Source organism: Giraffa tippelskirchi, chromosome 4 (genome assembly GCF_054371585.1).
Source record: "Giraffa tippelskirchi isolate mGirTip1 chromosome 4, T2T-mGirTip1v1.2.pri, whole genome shotgun sequence".
Classification (NCBI taxonomy): Eukaryota; Metazoa; Chordata; class Mammalia; order Artiodactyla; family Giraffidae; genus Giraffa; species Giraffa tippelskirchi.
In genome coordinates, this window is record NC_137278.1 from 156,206,532 (window position 1) to 156,225,193 (window position 18,662).

Here is an 18,662-nt window from a genome sequence, read left to right on the forward strand (position 1 = left end):
TGGACATTAGTTTGAGCAAGCTCTGGGAACTGGTGATGGACAGGGAAGCCTGGCGTGCTACAGCCCATGGAGTCACAAAGAGTCAGACACGACTGAGCAACTGGACTAAATTGAAAATATTAAGAGGACCTAAACATCAGAGCACCTAAAATATTAAGAACACCTAAAATATTAAGCAAATATTAACAGATCTGAAGGGAGCAAAAGACAATACAGTAATAGCAGAGGATTTCAATATCCCACTTTCAATAATGAATAGATCACCCAGACAGAAAATCAATATAGAAACAATGGACTTGAAGTATACTTTAGATCAAATAACCTAACAGACATATATACTCTTCCATCTAAAAATAATAGATTACATCTTCTTTTCAAGTGCACCTGGAATATTCTTCAGGATAGAGCACATGAGGTCACAAAAAGTCTCAGTAAATTTAAAAATATCATAACTGTACCAAGTATCTTTTCTGACCAATATGGTATAAACTAGAAATAAATAACAGAAGGAAAACTGGAAAATTCACAAATGTGTGGAAATTAAACACACCCCTGAACAACCAATGGATCAGAGATGAAGTAAAAAAAATATCTTGAAACAAAAACGGAAACACAACATACAAAAACTCATGGGATGCAGCAAAAATAGAGCACAGAGGGAAGTTAATGCACATGTTAAGAAGAAAAAAATATCTCAAACTACCTCAAGAAAAAGAAGGACATATTAAGCCCAAAGTTAGAAGAAAGAGGGAGATAACAAAGATGAGAGCAAAAATAAATAAAATCAGGAATAGAAAGACAATGGGAAACTAAGCGTTAGTTGTTTAAAAAAGATAAAATTGACAAGCCTTTAGCTAGACTTACAAAGAAAAAAAAGAGGACTCAAAGAAATAAAATTAAAAATGAAAAAGGAGATATCACAAAAACACAGAGGATCATAAGGCACTACTATGAACAATCATATGCCATCAAATTGGACAACCTAGAAGCAATGAATAAATTCCTAGAAATGTATGATCTACCAAGTCTTAGTAATAAAAAATACAGAAAACCTGAACAGACTAATAAGGAGACTGACAATCTCCAGGACTAGATGACTTCACAAGTGAATTCTACCAAATATTCAAAGAATTAACACCAATTCTCAAATTCTTCCAAAAAACTCAATAGAAGGGAACACTCCCAAACTCAGTTCATGAGACCAACATTACCCTGATACCAAAGCCAGATGAGGATACTACAAGAAAACAACAGGCCAACATCCATGACAAGTATAAATGCAAAAATTCTTAATAAATACTACCAAAACAAATTCAACAGCACGTTAAACGGATCATACACCAAGATCAAGTCTTTTTTAATACTTATTTATTTTTGGCTGTGTGGGGTCTTCGTTGCTGCAAGCAGGCTTCCTCTAGTTGCTGTGCATGGGGTTTCCCTTCGTGGTAGCTTCTCTTGTTTCAGAGCATGGGCTCCAAGCGTGTGGGCTTCGTAGTTGTGGCAGATGGGCTCGTTCGCCCCATAGCATGTGATATCTTCCTGGACCAGGGATCCAACCACTGTTCCTTGCATTGCAAAGTGGATTCTTAACCACTGGACCACTAGGGAAGCCCCAAGGACATATTATTATTGAGACTGAATAGGTTGCTTTTTGTTTTGTTAGAACCTTTGAAAGAATTTAGTCTTAAATGGGGCTTCCCAGGTGGCACTAATGATAAAGAACCCAATGAAGGAAATGTAAGAGATGTGGGTTCAATCCCTGGATGGGAAATATCCCTTGGAGAAGGGCATGGCAACCTACTCCAGTATTCATGCCTGGAGAATCCCATGGACAAGGGAGCCTGACAGGCTACAGTTGGCCCACAGGGTCACAAAGAATCAGACATGACTGAAGCAACTTAGCACCCACACAGTTTCAAACACTTTCTGATTTAAAAATTTTAGGACTTCCCCGGTGGCTCAGTGGTAAAGAATCTGCCTGCCAATGGAGGAGACATGGATTTGATCCCACACGCCAAGGAGCAACTAAGCCCGTTAGCCACAACTACTGAGCCTGTGCTATAGAGCCGGGAAGCCACAACTGCTGACGCCTGCGTGTCTAGGGCCCGTGCTCTGCAACAAGAGAAGTCACTGCAATGAGAAGCCTGTGCGCTGCAGCTAGAGAGTAGCCCCCACTCACCACAACTAGAGAAAAGCCTGAGCAGCAACCAAGACCCAGCACAGCCAAAAATAGATAAATTAAATTAAATTTCAAAACCCTTTAAAAATTTTTGAAAACTTTAGCAAAACTTTCATGTATCAAGATGCTTTTTTCTTTTCATTGTAGAACTTGTTTATAAAAACTCACTTCCTGAAAAAGAAATATTTGCAAGTCATATACCTGACAAGGTATTAATATCCAAAATATATAAAGAACCCCTAAAACTCAATAACAACAAAAAAATCCCACTTTAAAAATGGGCAAAAATAAATGGGCAAAGGACTTCAATATTTCTCCAAAGAAAATATACAAATGACCAATAAGCACTTGAAAAGATGGTCAACATCACTAATCATTAAACAAATACAAATCAAAATCATAATTAAATACCTTCTCACATCCATTAGGATGGCTACAATCAAAAAAATGGAAAATAAGTGTTGGCAAGGATTTGGAGAAATCAGAACTTGTGCACTACTGGTAGGAACATAAAATGGTACAGCCACTAAGGAAAATAATATGGTAATTCCTCAAAAAATTAAACATAGAATTACCATATGATCCAGCAATTCCAATTCTGGGAATATACCCAAAAGAACTGAAAGCAGAGTCTGAAGAGATTTTTATACACCCATGTTCACAGAAACACTATTCACAATAACCAAAAGAAGGAAGTAACTCAAGTATCTCTCACAGATGAACGGATACACAAAATGTGGTATGTACATTCAATGTAATATTATTCAGCCTTAAAAAGCAAGGAAATCTTGATATATGTTACAACATAGATGAACTTTGAGGACATTATGCTAAGTTATATTAGTCAATCACAAAAAGATAAATACTGTATGATTACATTTATATGAAGTACTTAGAGAACTCATAAAAGACAGAAAGTAGAATAGTAGTTGCCAATAGTTTGGGGGAGGGAAGAATGGGGGAGTTGTTTAATGGGGTAGTTTCAGTTTTGTAAGATGAAGAGTTCTACTAGAGACTGGCTGCACAATGTAAATGTATCATACTTAACACTATTACACTGTATACTTAAAAATGGGTAAGATGGCAAATTTTGTTATATATATTTTACAATTAAAAAATAAAAAGCAAATATTGAGAAAAAGAGTGGAATATAATGAAGCAGAGATTTTAGAGGAACTACTTTTTCAAGCAGGTGGATTATAAAAGGGATCAGAAAAATGGGACAGTAACTGGCAGGAGACATGGGATCAAGCAGGGTTTCCATTGTTTTGTTTTAGGATGAGAGAAACTATACGCTCGTTTATATGCATACAGGAAGAAAAAGAATGGAATCATATCTTCCATGGGTAATTTTAATGATCATTTACTATGTAGCTGGTAGGCTGCAGTCCATGGGGTCGAGAAGAGTTGGACACAACTAAGCGAATTCACTTTCACTTTTCACTTTCCTGCATTGGAAAAGGAAGTGGCAACCCACTCCAGTGTTCTTGCCTGGAGAATCCCAGGGATGGGGGAGCCTGGTGGGCTGCCATCTGTGGAGTCACACAGAGTCGGATGACTAAAGCAACTTAGCAGCAGCAGCAGGCATTAATTACTAAGAGTCCAATAAAGTAGGCACTAACTAGTATATTATGTTATTAGATATGGGGCTATAGGAGAAAGAGAACAGTCATGGATAAGTCAGGAAGTTTGACTTGAACGTCTGGAAAAATGAAATTTACAGTAAATTTACATTTACTTACATGGAGAAGACAGTGAGAAGGAAGGCTGCAGCAGAGTAAGGAGGAAGAAAGCAGGCAGGAGCTCTTTTAAACATGTTAAATTTGAAATGTCTGATGACCATCTAAATGGAGATGTGATGTTAGAATATGAATCTGGATTGCAGAAGGGCAGTCCAGGTTGAAATCTAATTTGAGATTTGTCATCCTAAGGGTGATTTTTTTTTTTAACTTAAGGATAGATGATTTACAGTGTTGTGGTAGTGTTAGGTATACAGCAAAGTGATTCAGTTATACATGTGTGCGTGTATGCTTAAGTCGCTTCAGTCATGTCCAACTCTTTGTGATCCCATGGACTACAGCCTGCCAGGCCCCTCTGTCCATGGGATTCTCCAGGCAAGAATACTGGAGTGGGTTGCCATGCCCTCCTCTAGGGGATCTTGCTGACCCAGGAATCAAACCCACGTTTCCTGCACTACTGGCAGATTCATTACCCACTGAGCCACCTGGGAAGCCCTGTTATATATATATGTATGTATATAGTCTTTTTCAGATTTTTTATTAGATATGGATAATATTTAAAGCTATGAGACTCAATAAAATTATGAATGGAGAAGGGTAGATAGAAAAGAAACTCAAGGACTGAGTCCTGGGGATCTCCCAACGTTCAGAGATCAGGAAAATTAGGAGGAACCAGCAAAGAAGCCCGCAGAGAAAAGGCCACAGACATTAGAGAAATAGGAGTGTATGGTGGTCTGTAAACCAAATGAAGAAAGTGTTTCAAGCAACCATGTGATCAAATGTGTCAAGTGTTGACAACAGATTAAGTAAGATGAGGGTTATGAACTGACCACTCAGGAAAATTAAAAGTCATTGCAGATCTTTGTAAAACCAGTTCTGGCGGAGCGTTGGGAGTAAAAGTCTAATTAGATTGAATTTAAGAGAGAATGAGAGAGGTATGACATTTTCAATAAGTAGACAGGCTATGAATCTACAGTTAATTTTATATTGCTGATGGAAACAACAGTAGTATATTTAGAAAGCAATTTAGCATTATCTCTTTTTAAACTGGGGTTTCCAAGGAGGCACAGTGGTAAAGAATCTGCCTGCCAATGCACAAGATGAAAGAGACTCGGGCTCTATCCCTGGGTCAGGAAGATCCCCTGGAGTAGGAAATGGCAACCCACTCCAGTATTCTTGCCTGGAAAATTCCACAGACAGAGGAGCCTGGTGGGCTACAGTCCATGGTGTCTCAAAGAATCAGATACGATTGAACATGCACATGTATTTTAATTTTTTTGGTCACACTATGGGGCATGTAGGATCTTAGTTCCTCCACTAAGGATCCAAGCTATGCCCCCTGCAGTCTTAACCAATGGACCACCAGGGAATTCTCCAGAATCATCTCTTAAAGGTCAACATTCACAAACTATACTCCACAACCCCAATCCTACGTATAAACTCCAAAGAAATTTTTACACAACTGTGCCACATATATGATAATATTCTGAGCAGCTATGTTAGGAATAGCAAAAACAAACAAGCCTGGAATAGTCCAAAAGCTCACTGGTGGAAGAACGGATAAATTATGGTATATTCACAAAATGAAATATTATACAACAAGAAAAAATGAATAAAATATACAACATGAATGAATCATGAAGATGTAATACTGAATGGAAACAAACAAACAGAAGACTGTGTTGCAATAAGACAATAAAGCAGTGGTTGACAGCACAGATTAGGCGCCAAATGATCTCAGTTCAAATCCCAGCTGGGCCATTCACTAGTAACATGATTACTAAGCTCTCTGTAGTTCGTTTTTTCTCATCTGTGAAACAGGGAAAATAATAATGAAACTGTCATGAGGATTAAAATATATATGTAATTATATATGTAAAGCATTTAGAACAATGTAAAAAAGCAAATTAAACATGATTCTTTTTAAACATGATTTTAAACTATATTTTAAAAAAGCAATAGAATGACAGATATAAAATTTAAGAGTAGTTACCTTTAGAAGGGAGGTAGGTGGTGGGATGGGGAAAAACTCCTAAGTATATGTAATTTACAGGCAATGATTCTAGTTCTTAAGTTGGAAGATGGGTTTACGAGTGTTCCTCTTTTTTAATTATTTTATTTATTTATTTTTGGCTATGCTGGGTCTCTGCCGCTGCGAGGGCTTTTCTCCAGCTATGGCGAGCGGGGTCTACTCTCCAGCAGTAGTAGTGCATGAGCTCTCATTGTGGTGGTTTCTCTTGTTGTGGAGCACAGGTTTTAGGGTGTGTGGGCTTAAGTAGCTGCTGCTCGTGGGCTCAGTTGTTGTATCTCCTGGGCTCAAGAGCACAGGCTTAGTAGTTGTGGCACATGGGATCTTCCTGGATTAGGGATCAAACCCACGTCTCCTGCATTGGCAGGCGGATTCCTTACCATTGAGCCACCAGGGAAGCCCACAGCTGTTCCTCTTATTACTATGCTTTATCAGTTTCAGTTCAGTTGCTCAGTTGTGTTTCACTCTTTGTGACCCCATGGACTGTAGCACCCCAGGCTTCCTGGTCCATCACCAACACCCAGAGCTTACTCAAACTCATGTCCATTGCGTCAGTGATGCCATCCCCTTCTCCCCCCGCCTTCAATCTTTCCCAGCATCAGGGTCTTTTCCAGTGAGTCAGTTCTTCGCATCAGGTGGCCAAAGTACTGGAGTTTCAGTTTCAGTATCAGTCCTTCCAATGAATATTCAGGAGTGATTTCCTTTAGGATGGACTGGATCTCCTTGCAGTCCAAGGGACTCTCAAGAGTCTTCTCCAATACCACAGTTCAAAAGCATCAGTTCAGTGCTCAGCTTTCTTTATAAGTCCAACTCTCATATCTGTACGTGATATGCTTTATAGTTACATGCAATCTTTCGTGTTATTAAATAATACATTAAAGATAATAAAAGAGAAGTAATGGAAGGAAATAAATTGGAGACAGCTAGTATATATAACTCTTAGAAAAAAATTCTTTCAAGATAGTTTATATAAAGGGAAGAAGAGAAATGGAGCAGCAGCTGGAGAAGAAATGGCACCAAGATAAAGGGTTTTTTTTATTATTATTAAAAGAAATAACAGTCTATTTACATAGGTCCTAGCACATTCTGGAGCTATTTAATGAATGTGAGTACAATGAACAAATAAACAGTAAGGGCATTCCAAAAGAAGGAACAACAACAAAAAAGTATCAGAGGCTGAATACCACATGAAGCACAAAGACAAGAGAATCAGAGAACGGGAGGGATTATGAATAAACACATATGTTTGGAAAGTATCAAGTAACTCATCATGCACCTTTTTACATTTTGGCTTCTGTATCTCCCATCTTTAAGAAAATTCTCCCCACACTACCACTATCCTCTTCCAGCCTTTATCTCATTTCTCTGCTCCCCATCTTTTTAAAATAACAACTTGGGACTTCTCTGGTGGTCCAGTGGCTAAGATTCCATGCTCCCAATGCAGAGGGCCCAGGTTTGATCCCTAGTCAGGGAACTAGATCCTACGTGTTGCAACGAAGATCCAGCACACCAAACAAAAAAATATAAATAAATAAAATATTAAAATATAAAAATAACAACTTTATTGAGATATAATTTACATACCATGTAATTAACCCATTTAAAGTATAATTTCAAAGGTATTTGGATCACTATAATCAATTTTAGAACATTTTCATTACCCCAAAAAGAAACCCAAAAGCCATTACCAGTCACTTTTCTTTCCCTCCGAACTCTCCTACTCCATCCCTAGGCAACGGCTAATCTCCTTTCTATCTCTCTGGATTTGCCTATTCTGGACATTTCATATAAATGGAAGCATCAAATACAGCTGATCCTTGAACAACACAGATTTTAACTGCACGGGTCCACTTACGTGTGGATTTTCTGCTATTGGTTTAATCTGAGGATGCAGAACTATGGATATGGAGGAGTCATGGATACAGAGGATTAAATATAGCTTATATGTGGATTTTCAACTGCACAGGGCTGGTGTTCCAAGCCCCGCGATGTTCAAGCGTCAAACGTATGTGGTCTTTCGTGACTGGCTTCCTTCACTAACATAATTTTTTCAAGGTTCATCCATTTTGTAGATTGTATCAGTACCCTATTACTTTTTCTTTTTTTGGCCACATCACACGGCAGGTAGGATCTTAGTTCCCCAAGTAAAGATCAAACCCATGCCATGGAATCCTAACCAGTGGACTTCCAGGGAAGTCCCAGTACTCTTACTACTTTTTAATCACTGAATAAAATCCAAAATTCCATTGTACGGGTAAATACAGTATTTTACTTACCCATTCATCAGTTGATGAATACATGGATTGTTTCCGCTTTTTGACTATTATGAATAATGCTGTTATGAACACTGATGTACAGGCCGTTTGTGTGGACATTATGTTTTAATTTCCCTTGGGTATATACCTAGGAGTGTGTTTAACCTTTTAAGGAACTGCCAAAATGATTTTCAAAGCAGTTGCATCATTTTACATTTCTATCAGCAGGTTATAAGGGTACAATTACACCACGCTATTATCTGTGTTTTTGATTACAACTATCCTTGTGGGTGTGAAGTGGTATCTCACTGTGGTTTTGATTTCCTTGATGGCTAATGATGCTGGACACCTTTTCATGGCTATTTGTAGATCATCTTTGGTGAAATATCTATTTAGACATTTTGCCTGTTTTTAAAATTTTTTTCCTGCACTTTCATCTTTATCAAAATTCTTAAAAGATCAGTCTATATATACCATCTATACTTCCTTACTTTCATTCACTCAACAACCCACTCCAACCCTGCTTTTACTCTCCAATCTGAAATTGCTTGTTAAAGTCACCAACCACCTCTCCACTGACAAAATCATGACTACTCATCAGTCTTCATCTTCTAGGATTAACTCTATGGTTTGCACATCTGCATTTTAATTCTAGCTGACTTTTTTGGGCCACACTGCACACACACAGCATGTGGGATCTTAGTTCTCTCACCAGGGACTGAAACCAGGTGCCCTGCATTGGAAATGTACAATCTTAACCAGTGGTCCAACAGGGAAGTCCCTGACTTCTTATTCTGATTGATATTTTCTTCTGTCTTGTTTCTTTTCTATATTTTTCTGTCTTACAGCATATTTTCTTAGGAGATTAGAAACGTAAACCAACAACCAAAGAGTATTGCCAGAGAACTGTAGATAACACAACTGGTTCAAGCAGAGTCAGTGTAATGAAAGCATGCAGGGGAGGTGGGGGAGATAAGGAAAGCTGGATCAACAGTGGGCACTGGGCTAAGGATTTGGACTTTGTTTAGCAGGTAATATATACCCATCCTGCAATGCAGGAGACCCAGGTTTGATCCCTGGGTCAAGAAGATCCCCTGGAGAAGGAAATGGCAACCCACTCCAGTATTCTTGCACGGAAAATCACATGAATGGAGGAGCCTGGCAGGCAACACCCCATGGGGTCGCAAAGAGTCAGACATGACTGAGCAACTAACACACATATATCCATCAAAGGTTTTTATACAAGAAATGCTCAGTACTATACTGTTGGAATGTTAGAAGATTATTCTGGTAGCGGGTATAAAATTACTTGGGGACAAGGGGTAGGGAGTGGAGAAACAGGAGCCGAGGAGATCCTGTAGGATGTTTATTACTGTGGTAATAAGGGCCTAAGTTAGTGTATTAGAGCTAAAAAAGGGGGAATCAATGGAGAGACTTTACCAGTAAGCTTTAACCAACTGAGTTCACTTTATTACTGATAACAGAACTATTAGCTGTCACTGGTCATGAGATGTTGGACTTTAAAAGTTCCACCAGGGAATTGTCTGGCAGTCCAGTAGTTAGGACTCCGTGCTTCTACTACAAGGGGCACAGGTTCAATCCTTGGTGGGGAAACTAAGATCCCACGTGCCACACAGTGTGGCCAAAAAATAAAATTAAAAAATAAAAGTTCTACTAAATTTGATTCAATGGAAACTAGATGAAAATGTAGCAAACACACAAAAATTCTCTCTCCCTGTTAGAAGTATAAACAATTCTAGTATTGCTTCCCATCTTCTGCTCTCCTGAGTAAACTCCAAAAACTTCAGGTAACTCAAACTTCTTAAAGAGTGAAAATCTGGCAATGCCTACCAGCCAGTTCTACTCTCATCATTGCCTCTGCTCCTCCACCCGACCCCACTCCCCGAAACTCCCCACCCCAATATGGCCTTCAATTGTTAAGATCAAGAAATAGAAATTTATGCAAAATAGGTCAGGGAAGGCAAATTATCCCAAGTTAAACAAAGTCTCTTTTCTTTTTTTCCAAAGGGAATGGTTGTTGATGCTCTGAGGAGTTAACTTATAACTACATGCCAGGAAGATGATGTCAGGGAAGGCGTGGTTAGGCTCTTTACAAGTCTGAAATTCCTTTACTCACAAACACTTCCTCTTTCAGTCTCACCTATACACAAATCTCTCTACTGAGGCAACTCTTTCAAAAGTTGAAGGAAGTGTTGAGGCCTTAGAACTCTGATCTTTTTACCTTTAGTCTTTTCTTTTTTTCTTTAAGAACTAAGAATAATTAAGATAGATTAAAAAAAAAAAATACCATAATTTTTCAGAATCTCTCTTTGAAATTCACATTTTCTCCTTTCTGTGATTATTTAATTCCATTAAAAAGAATGGATATTCAACACTACATCCTGGGAAAGCATGTGAGTGCCTTCCTTTATCAGGCATTATACATTTGTTGACTGTATACCTATATTCACAACAGCCAAGAAAGAATAAGAAAACTGCAATTGTCCTTGGCTCCTCAGGAAACAACTTCTCTGATAAAATATACAAATATGTTTCAAAATAAAACAATCCTATTTTTTTTTTTTTGCCAAATTGCAGGACTTACACGATTTGAGTTCCTTGACCAGGGACTGAACCTCAGCCATGGCAGTAAAAGCACTGACTCCTAACCACTGGACTGCCAGGAAAGTCCCCAAACAATTCTAATTTTAAAAGACATTAAATAAAAATTAATGAAGTTACAAAAGTTCTATACAAATAAATCTTTTCAAACTGAACTCACTCAAGAAATTATTTTTATTCCACTAACCAGAAATGACAACTACAGTAAATTATGATATAAAAATAGTCCTTAAAGAAAACGGATCTCTACATATCTGTTACTTACAGATTTGGTACAACAAAATGATGGAAAAGAAAAGCAGATATTTATAATGTGTACCTTTTCAGAAAGTTAGAATTTTATTTCAGTTTTTTAAATGTTCCAGAGATCTCAAAAACTTTTTACATAGACGTGTCCTACCTGACAAACTTGGTTATCAATAGAAATGGCAAATAAGCCAATGTCAAAATTAAAACTTTAACTTGTCATTTGAAAAAAGTCTGGTAGAATAGACAAAGCAAACTGCTACTAATTATTTCTCTTAATGGGTGGGATTTAGGTAAGTAACTTCAGGACATGAAGGGAAGACTTTTTGTTTTATATACCTCTTGATGCTTAAATTTTAAAAATAAATATGTCTTATGTTTATTACTAAAAACTAACAACTTATTTTAAAAACCTTCAGTATAAAAACAGCCAAATTACACAATCAGATTCACTCAAAACATTCTTCTCAAACAATGAACACATTAAGCTATACATATCAACAAAAAGACAAAGAGTAACATAGTAATCCGTTTATTTAAATAGGCCCAATACCTACAAACCTATATATACACACAAGGTGTCATAGTCACAAAGTGATGTCATCATAACACTGACCTGTAAGAACCCAAAGAACATTTGACAAATACCCTGAGTAATTACGGATCTACCCCATCCTAGATTTCTTAATGCGCTTCTCAAACCTTACAAGTTATCAGAAAGAGACACGATATTTGAATCCCAGTCCACAATAATAACCCTCGTCCCCTACACCAGTGGTCCCCAACCTTTTTGGCACCAGGGCGTGGTTTTGTGGAAGACAGTTTTTCCACAGATTGGAGTGGGGGATGGTTTTCGGACGATTCAAGAGCATCACATTCTAGGTGCACTTTATTTCTATTATTCTTACATCAGCTCCACCTCAGGGCATCAGGCATTAGATCCCAGAGGTTATGGACCCCTGCCCTACAATATACTAGATTTAGAAGCTGGTTAAATGTTTCCTACACAAGGGAAAAAGGAAGTACAGAGCTAAGAAACAAGAATATTTTAGATAGCATCAAATAACATGGGTACTAATAGGAAAAAACCAATTTCTGGAATTCATTTTATTGTATTTTAATGGGTAATCTGACAGACTTGGAGGGAAAAAATTAGGAAGGAAACTTTCATACAGTACTATACAAGATTTAAAGAGAATAAAGACAAATGAGCTATCCCTCTGTCAAAATCATATTGATTTATGTGTGTGTATATAAAATTGATAACAAGTATGAACCCACATTTCTTAAGGATATAATAGAGTGTGTGTGTGCACGCGTGTGCACACGTGTGTGTTAGTTGCTCAGTTGTGTCAGACTTTTTGCCACCCCACAGACTGTAGTCCACCAGGCTCCCCTGTCCATGGAACTCTCCAGGCAAGAATACTGGAGTGGATTGCCATTCCCTTCTCCAGGGGATCTTCCCGATCCGATCCGTGGATCAAACCCTGGTCTCCTGCATTGCAGATTCTTTACTGTCTGAGCCCCCAGGGAATCAATGACAGAATGAATACCATATAAACTAACACCAGGTGTTTCGGTTCCAAACATTTACCCACTGCCTTGATAAGATACTTTGTTCACCTATAACAGTCTCCTTAGGTGTATAAGAAAGTATCAAGAATCCGTTCCCATGCCCCAACAATCCATCAAATGAGCAAAATATCCTAAAATACATATGGCACCTTTTTTCTAAAAGAACAGCTAGAAAATCAAGACAGAGGGTAAAGGGTCTTTCTGCTACAGCATAAACTTCCTCCTAGTCAGCACTGTGTGCACTGAAATGCCAAGAAACTGCCCAAGATATTCCTTGGCAACTGTGGGCACAACTGTACACCTCTCCCCAGACTGCCCTTGTGCCCAAGCATAGCACAACTCTCTGGCAGCTGTGGGTTAATCAAAAAGACTTCAAAGATCCCTGCTGAGCCTGGCTATCTGCAGAGCAGGAAGCCCCAGCTTAGCAGCAGACCCCAAAGAATCCCAGAACTTTCTGCCTTAATTCCCAAGGTCTTCTCTTAAAAACTCCTTGCCTACAGGCTGGGTGGAGTAGGGTCTCTATCTAAGCTCCAAGAGTAGACTCAGTCCTCAGATGAAGCTGTGATTTCACTGACTGTATTCAAGCTACCTGATAAGCTGATGGAATGGTAGGAAGGAAGGTGGGCTGGAGAATGCAGTTAATCAAAACAATGAAATAACCTTGGAGTGAGCAGGCTGGGGGCCAGGGTTTGAGGTGACATATTTTCCCTGTGAAAATTGGATACATCAGCAGGAAGTCAAACTAACTTCACAAAGCTCCGAACTTGCAAAGCTTGATTTGTTTTTAATTCCACTGCTTTCTCAGGCCTCAGGTAAGGGACTGTAAATTCCTGGAACTTCGGAACCAGGTAAGAAAAGATGACCAAAAAAAGTGGTGGGAAAAGAGAGGAGCTGAGAGGAGAGGAAGCCTGTTCCCCTCTTAAGGAGAATGTTAAAGCCAAGGGCACTCCCCGATCCCCAGAAAAGGAAGTAGCTGAATTTCAAAAAAACACTTTTCCCTACCTTCTTGTTGTTCTTGTTATAGCCAAAAGTCGAAATCCCAGGCCTGGACGTCACTGATAGCAGCATTTTCTCTTTAATGTCAGGAAGCTAAGAGAGAAAGAGGGAGAGGGAAAGGGAGAGGAAAGAAGGGAGAGAAGGAGGGAGGGAGGGAGGAAGAGAAGGGAGAGGGGAAAAGGGAGGAGGAGGGGGGGAGGGAGGGGGAGTAAAGAATGAGCTAGGGCTGCTTGTTTACGTCACTGATAGAAGTTAACCCCGAGTCTGAGTGAGGCTCTTCCACTGGGTCCTAATGCCCAAGATGTTATTTTTAAATTTTTCATAGGCTTAGCAGTTAGACCAAAAAGAAGTTTTTAGGTCTACCTCTTTCAACTCTATCCCCTTTCCTATTTATTTTGTACAAGTTCAGATTCTCATGGAAAAAATGAGGACATTTTCTCCTTAGATCTCAGCTATTAAGATTCCAAGCTTGATTTTAAAGGGACACTGCTTTGGAGAACATGTGAAGAAAATAAGCTCAGTACTTTCCCCCACTTTATATTTACAGCGAGCTTAACACACAGAACAACAAACAGAAGAGCTCACCAAAGAGCAGAGACAAGCAAAACAGAGGATGGGAAATAACTAGTTTCAGATCTTCGGACAGTTTTATTCCTCTTGGGTCGCACTGATGGGCTGATGCTTCTTAATCCTTTCAGATTCCCCCAGGTATGACTTCAAAAAGGATTTTTCAAACTGGACTGTGTCATGAAACTTGATGCTTAGTGCTTTCTTTTTTCTTTTCCCCAGCTTTACTGAGACATAATTGCCTAGTGATTTCTTCGTGATTTCTTCCTAGTGATTTCTTTGACAACTGTTAGCTATCTTATATGAATCTTCATCCCACTATTCCCAGCTTCAAGGTCCATGAAACTGAAATGATCACTTACCCAATCTGAAGTTTATGCCCAAGCTGAAGTTCACAGAGTTGGGATGTTTGCTTCAAGCCGTCTCTAGACTGCAGAAAAATAAATAAATAACTATTTTAAAAACATGCTTCACAGAGAAGAAAAATACAAAGATCTTAAGAGGAAAGGAACATTAAGAGTCAAAAATTTAACACAATTGCAACACTTACCTCTAATAGTACCAAAGGAATGTGCTGTAGAAGGTGCCTTAACAATAAAATAAACTTGTAGGAAACCAAAAATTTAAGAATGCTATCCAGTAATTTACCAATCTAGTCCAAGTGGAACAGGGACATAGGATGAAAGCCTTCAAATCCCTTCTTAAGGCCCCCTCACTGTCATAGTGGATATTCTAAGAAATAAATTAACCTGTCTGCTTTGCCACAACAAACATTAAGACCAAACCCTCCCTTAAATGAAGTCCCAGTCTCTATTCTAGTTCTCCTGTCACCTTTTTGCTATAATAAAGGGACAAACAGTACCAACATTCTGCAGAGTAAATACACACATACCATGCACCCAATCTCTAAGTTTCATTTCCAATAGGACAGGAAGTGCCTGCTAAGCTCAAGGGACACAGGAAGGGAGGGAACAACCTCAATGTGGGAATTGCAACTGAGATTGGAAGCACAGCAGCCAAATGCAGTCAATAAATCAATAAAGGCATCTCCCACAGATACCATATTTTTTGTAAGTCCCTTTTCTGCCCTCAGAGGTTCTCATTCACTAGATGCCAAGTTATCACTGCCATTTAGGTCCTTCTCCCTTAGCCTAACAATGTGACACAAAATCTTAGTCTTTAAGACCTGATTTATAATGGGGTTTATCTTTCAGTGGTTAAGACTCTGCATTCCCAATGCAGGGGCCCTGGGTTCAATCCCTGGTCAGGGAACTAATTACTATATAGAACTGAAGTGAAGTGGGGGTCGAAAAGAGTCGGACACGACTGAGTGACTAACACTTCACTTCAACTCTATATAGTAATTAGAGCATAATTCTCATGCTGCAACTAAGACCCAGCAGAGATAAATAAATATAATGAGGTTTATAACAGCACTCAACCTAATTTCTTAAAAATCTAATATTCTCAATGTGTTGTGTTCTCTTACTGCATTCCTTAATGCTCAATGATATCTTAGAATTTAATATAGTTAAAACCATTAAGTTTTAGAGAAAAGCAGACATGCATTCAGATCCTGACACCACTGTCAGTTACTGTTTATGTAACTTTAGGCCAAGTTACTTAACATCTCTGATGCACTTATTTCCAAAATGGAGACAATAGCTCCTTCATTAGTCTTTAGGGTCAAATCTAAGTTCTGGTTCAGTCCTCTCATTCACAAGCTGAGTGACACTGGGAGAATTACCTCACATGTCTGAACCTCACTTCACTCATCTGTAAAATACAGTAAATAAATAGTCTCTACTTCCTAAAATTGTAATGAAATGAAATAAGGCAATGCATATAATGTCCTTAGGAAGGTACGTGGCACACTTGGTAAACACTTGGTAAAAAGCTAACAGATGTTAGCTCCATTTAGATTAATTACTCTGTCTCCCAGTGTGTATCCCTCTGGGTATTATATAACCCAGATTTTATGATCTGATGTGAACATTTCCAAAAACTAGTATTTTAGTTACATTCAAAAGATCATACTAGGACTAGACAGGCTGAACTGTATAAGTGGAAATACTGAATAAGAAATTTCAGGAATCATCCAACCCAATTTCTTTTCTCTATCTTCCAGAAGCAAACAATCTGATTATTTGAAAATTCTTTTCATAACTCCAATCTCCTGAAATTGGTGGAATATCTCTTATCTCTAGAAAAAAAAAAAAAGAAACAAAATAATACAGAATCAAAGCACTTAGACAAGACATCCCAGCTCCCGTTTCTCTAGAATCCTGCTACTTTAAGAAACTGAAATAGATTTTTAAAAAAGGAAGATCTTCATATATCCTAAAATTTAACACCTTTTTGCCATTCTAAAAGTAGTATCAGAAGGGAGATAAAGAAGGATCCAATTAAATAAATTCTATTTTTTACATATATATATATACATATATATATATGTTTTTATTTGTTAGGCTGTGTTGGGTCTTAGCTGCCGCTCACAGGATTTTTTGTTGTGGCCCATGGACTGGCTAGTTGTGGCTCAAGAGCTTAGTTGCTCACAGCATGTAGGATCTAGTTCCCAGGCAGGGATGGAACCAGGCCCCTACATTGAGACTGCAGAGTCTTAGCCACTGGGCTACCAGGGAAGTCCCTGGTAAGTGTATTTTTAAAGCAGGTAGGGACTACCCTGGTGGTCCAGTGGCTAAGACTTTGCCCTCCCAATGCAGGGGGCCCAGGTTTGATCCCTGGCCAGGGAACTAGAATCCACACACTGCAACTAAGACCCAGTGCAGCTAAATAAATAAATATTTTAAAAATAAATAAAGGAAGGAAGTTATAGAATCTTATGGAAGCGATAGAGAAGGTGATGGAGTTCTGTGGTTAGATTCAGAAAGTGTATGAGAAGAGGAAGAATCCTATTTCTTCCAGTGTGTTTACTTTGATACCCCCCCATCTGCTTTGCCAATTATGACTGCTTACATTTTTCTAGATTTAGTCGATGCCTCTCAAATTCTTGGTTCTTTTGGGCCCAGCACCCAAGAGTTTTTCTGAGGGGAAAAAGTAAAATAGTTATTTGGAACATCTCTTAGAAAGAGCTATCTACACCTCAGATTCTACACAGACTAGTATGTGATTTCTCCAGAAAAACTGTAATAGGGAAGAACAAATCTGACTCCATATTGGATCTGTTTCTTTACTTTAACCTTTGTATTCTATTGCTTTTGCTACAAGTTAAGAATGCTGCCTATAGCCTGAAATATAAAGAATAGCCCATTTTCAAGGTTCTGACTTTTAAGGTATAACACTTTTCCATTCATGTAGAGATTTAAAAGGCTACAGAACAGAATAACATTTGTCATGTTGGAGGTACACAGAAACAATATAACCTGACCTACATGGCCAGATGCAAGAACAAAGGGTTCTGACCCTAAGAAGTTTGTAACAACCAACCACACCCTCTCTCCCCTTTTAGTATAAAAGAAGCCTAAATTCTAAGTTGGGTAAGATGGTTCTTTGGGACAATAGTTCACTATCTTCTCAGTCTGCTGGCTTTCCAAATAAAGTCACTATTCCCTGCCTCAACAACTTGTCTCTCGATTTATTGGCCTGTCCTGTGACAAGCAGTACAAGCATGAACTCGGTAACAAAACAACAGTTTTAGGTGTCTCAGGTAGAGCAGTCAGAGGTCTTGGGACTTCTCTGGTGGTCTGTGCTTCCACTGCAGGGGGCATGGGTTTTACCCTGGTTGGGGAACTAAAAAAAATCCTCTGTGGGTTATCTTTCCTCTCACTGATTAAGTTCTGCATCCAAAAGTCTAAGTAATGATAAAAGACCCAAAAGTTAAATTTATTTAATGGTAAAGAGATGAAATAATGCCTCAAGAAGTGGAAAAAAAAAAAAAAAAGTTTAACACATCAGCTTACTCAAGCAGGAATATTTAAGGATCTGCAAAAAACAACTAGAAAAACTTAGCCCAGTCCCCTTCAGATGTAGGATGGAATGACAAAATGACAAAACTGGTCTAAAACTAGAAATTGAGAAAGTTTGCCCTTTCAACTCCTTGACTTAACTCATAGAAAAGAGAGGGAAAAGACAGGAAACTCTGAAGAATTATTTAACTCATACTCTGGATATCAGTGCTAACAGTATATTCTCCTCTTCCATAATAAGATACTTCTGGCCAAAACTTATTACAGAGAAAACCCTAACAAAACTTTCAACTAACTTTTCCTTTGCCAGACACTAAAGAAATACAGCAATCAAATCATCTAGCATCCATGGACCAGAAAATTAGCATAATGTAGAAAGAAAAGACTAGACTGGATTCTATGCATACCCAGAATGGACTGCATTGATAGGTAATATTAGCCTCCAAATGCATGTTTCCTTCACACTTGAGACATTAATTTTGTTTAGCTTCAGCTATCCCTAAAATAAATAACTCAGATAATCACAAT

The 18,662-nt window shown here is 38.4% G+C and overlaps 1 protein-coding gene across 14 annotated transcripts in view; it reads right to left on the bottom strand.

Moving 5' to 3' along the window:
• The window catches only part of RBMS2 (RNA binding motif single stranded interacting protein 2), a 90,687-nt gene that overhangs the window by 58,148 nt on the left and 13,877 nt on the right, over positions 1–18,662 (bottom strand). For 6 of the 14 annotated variants that reach the window (XM_081483322.1, XM_081483320.1, XM_081483321.1 and 3 more), the window contains exon 1: positions 13,648–13,885. In XM_081483322.1, the coding sequence (XP_081339448.1) occupies positions 13,648–13,713 (66 nt within the window). In that variant the 5' untranslated portion in view covers positions 13,714–13,885. Of the gene's footprint in view, positions 1–13,647; positions 13,886–14,570; positions 14,639–14,758; positions 16,412–17,184; positions 17,253–18,662 lie in introns of those variants that run through there. The other 8 variants (XM_081483317.1, XM_081483319.1, XM_081483311.1 and 5 more) reach the window with 4 other exon arrangements.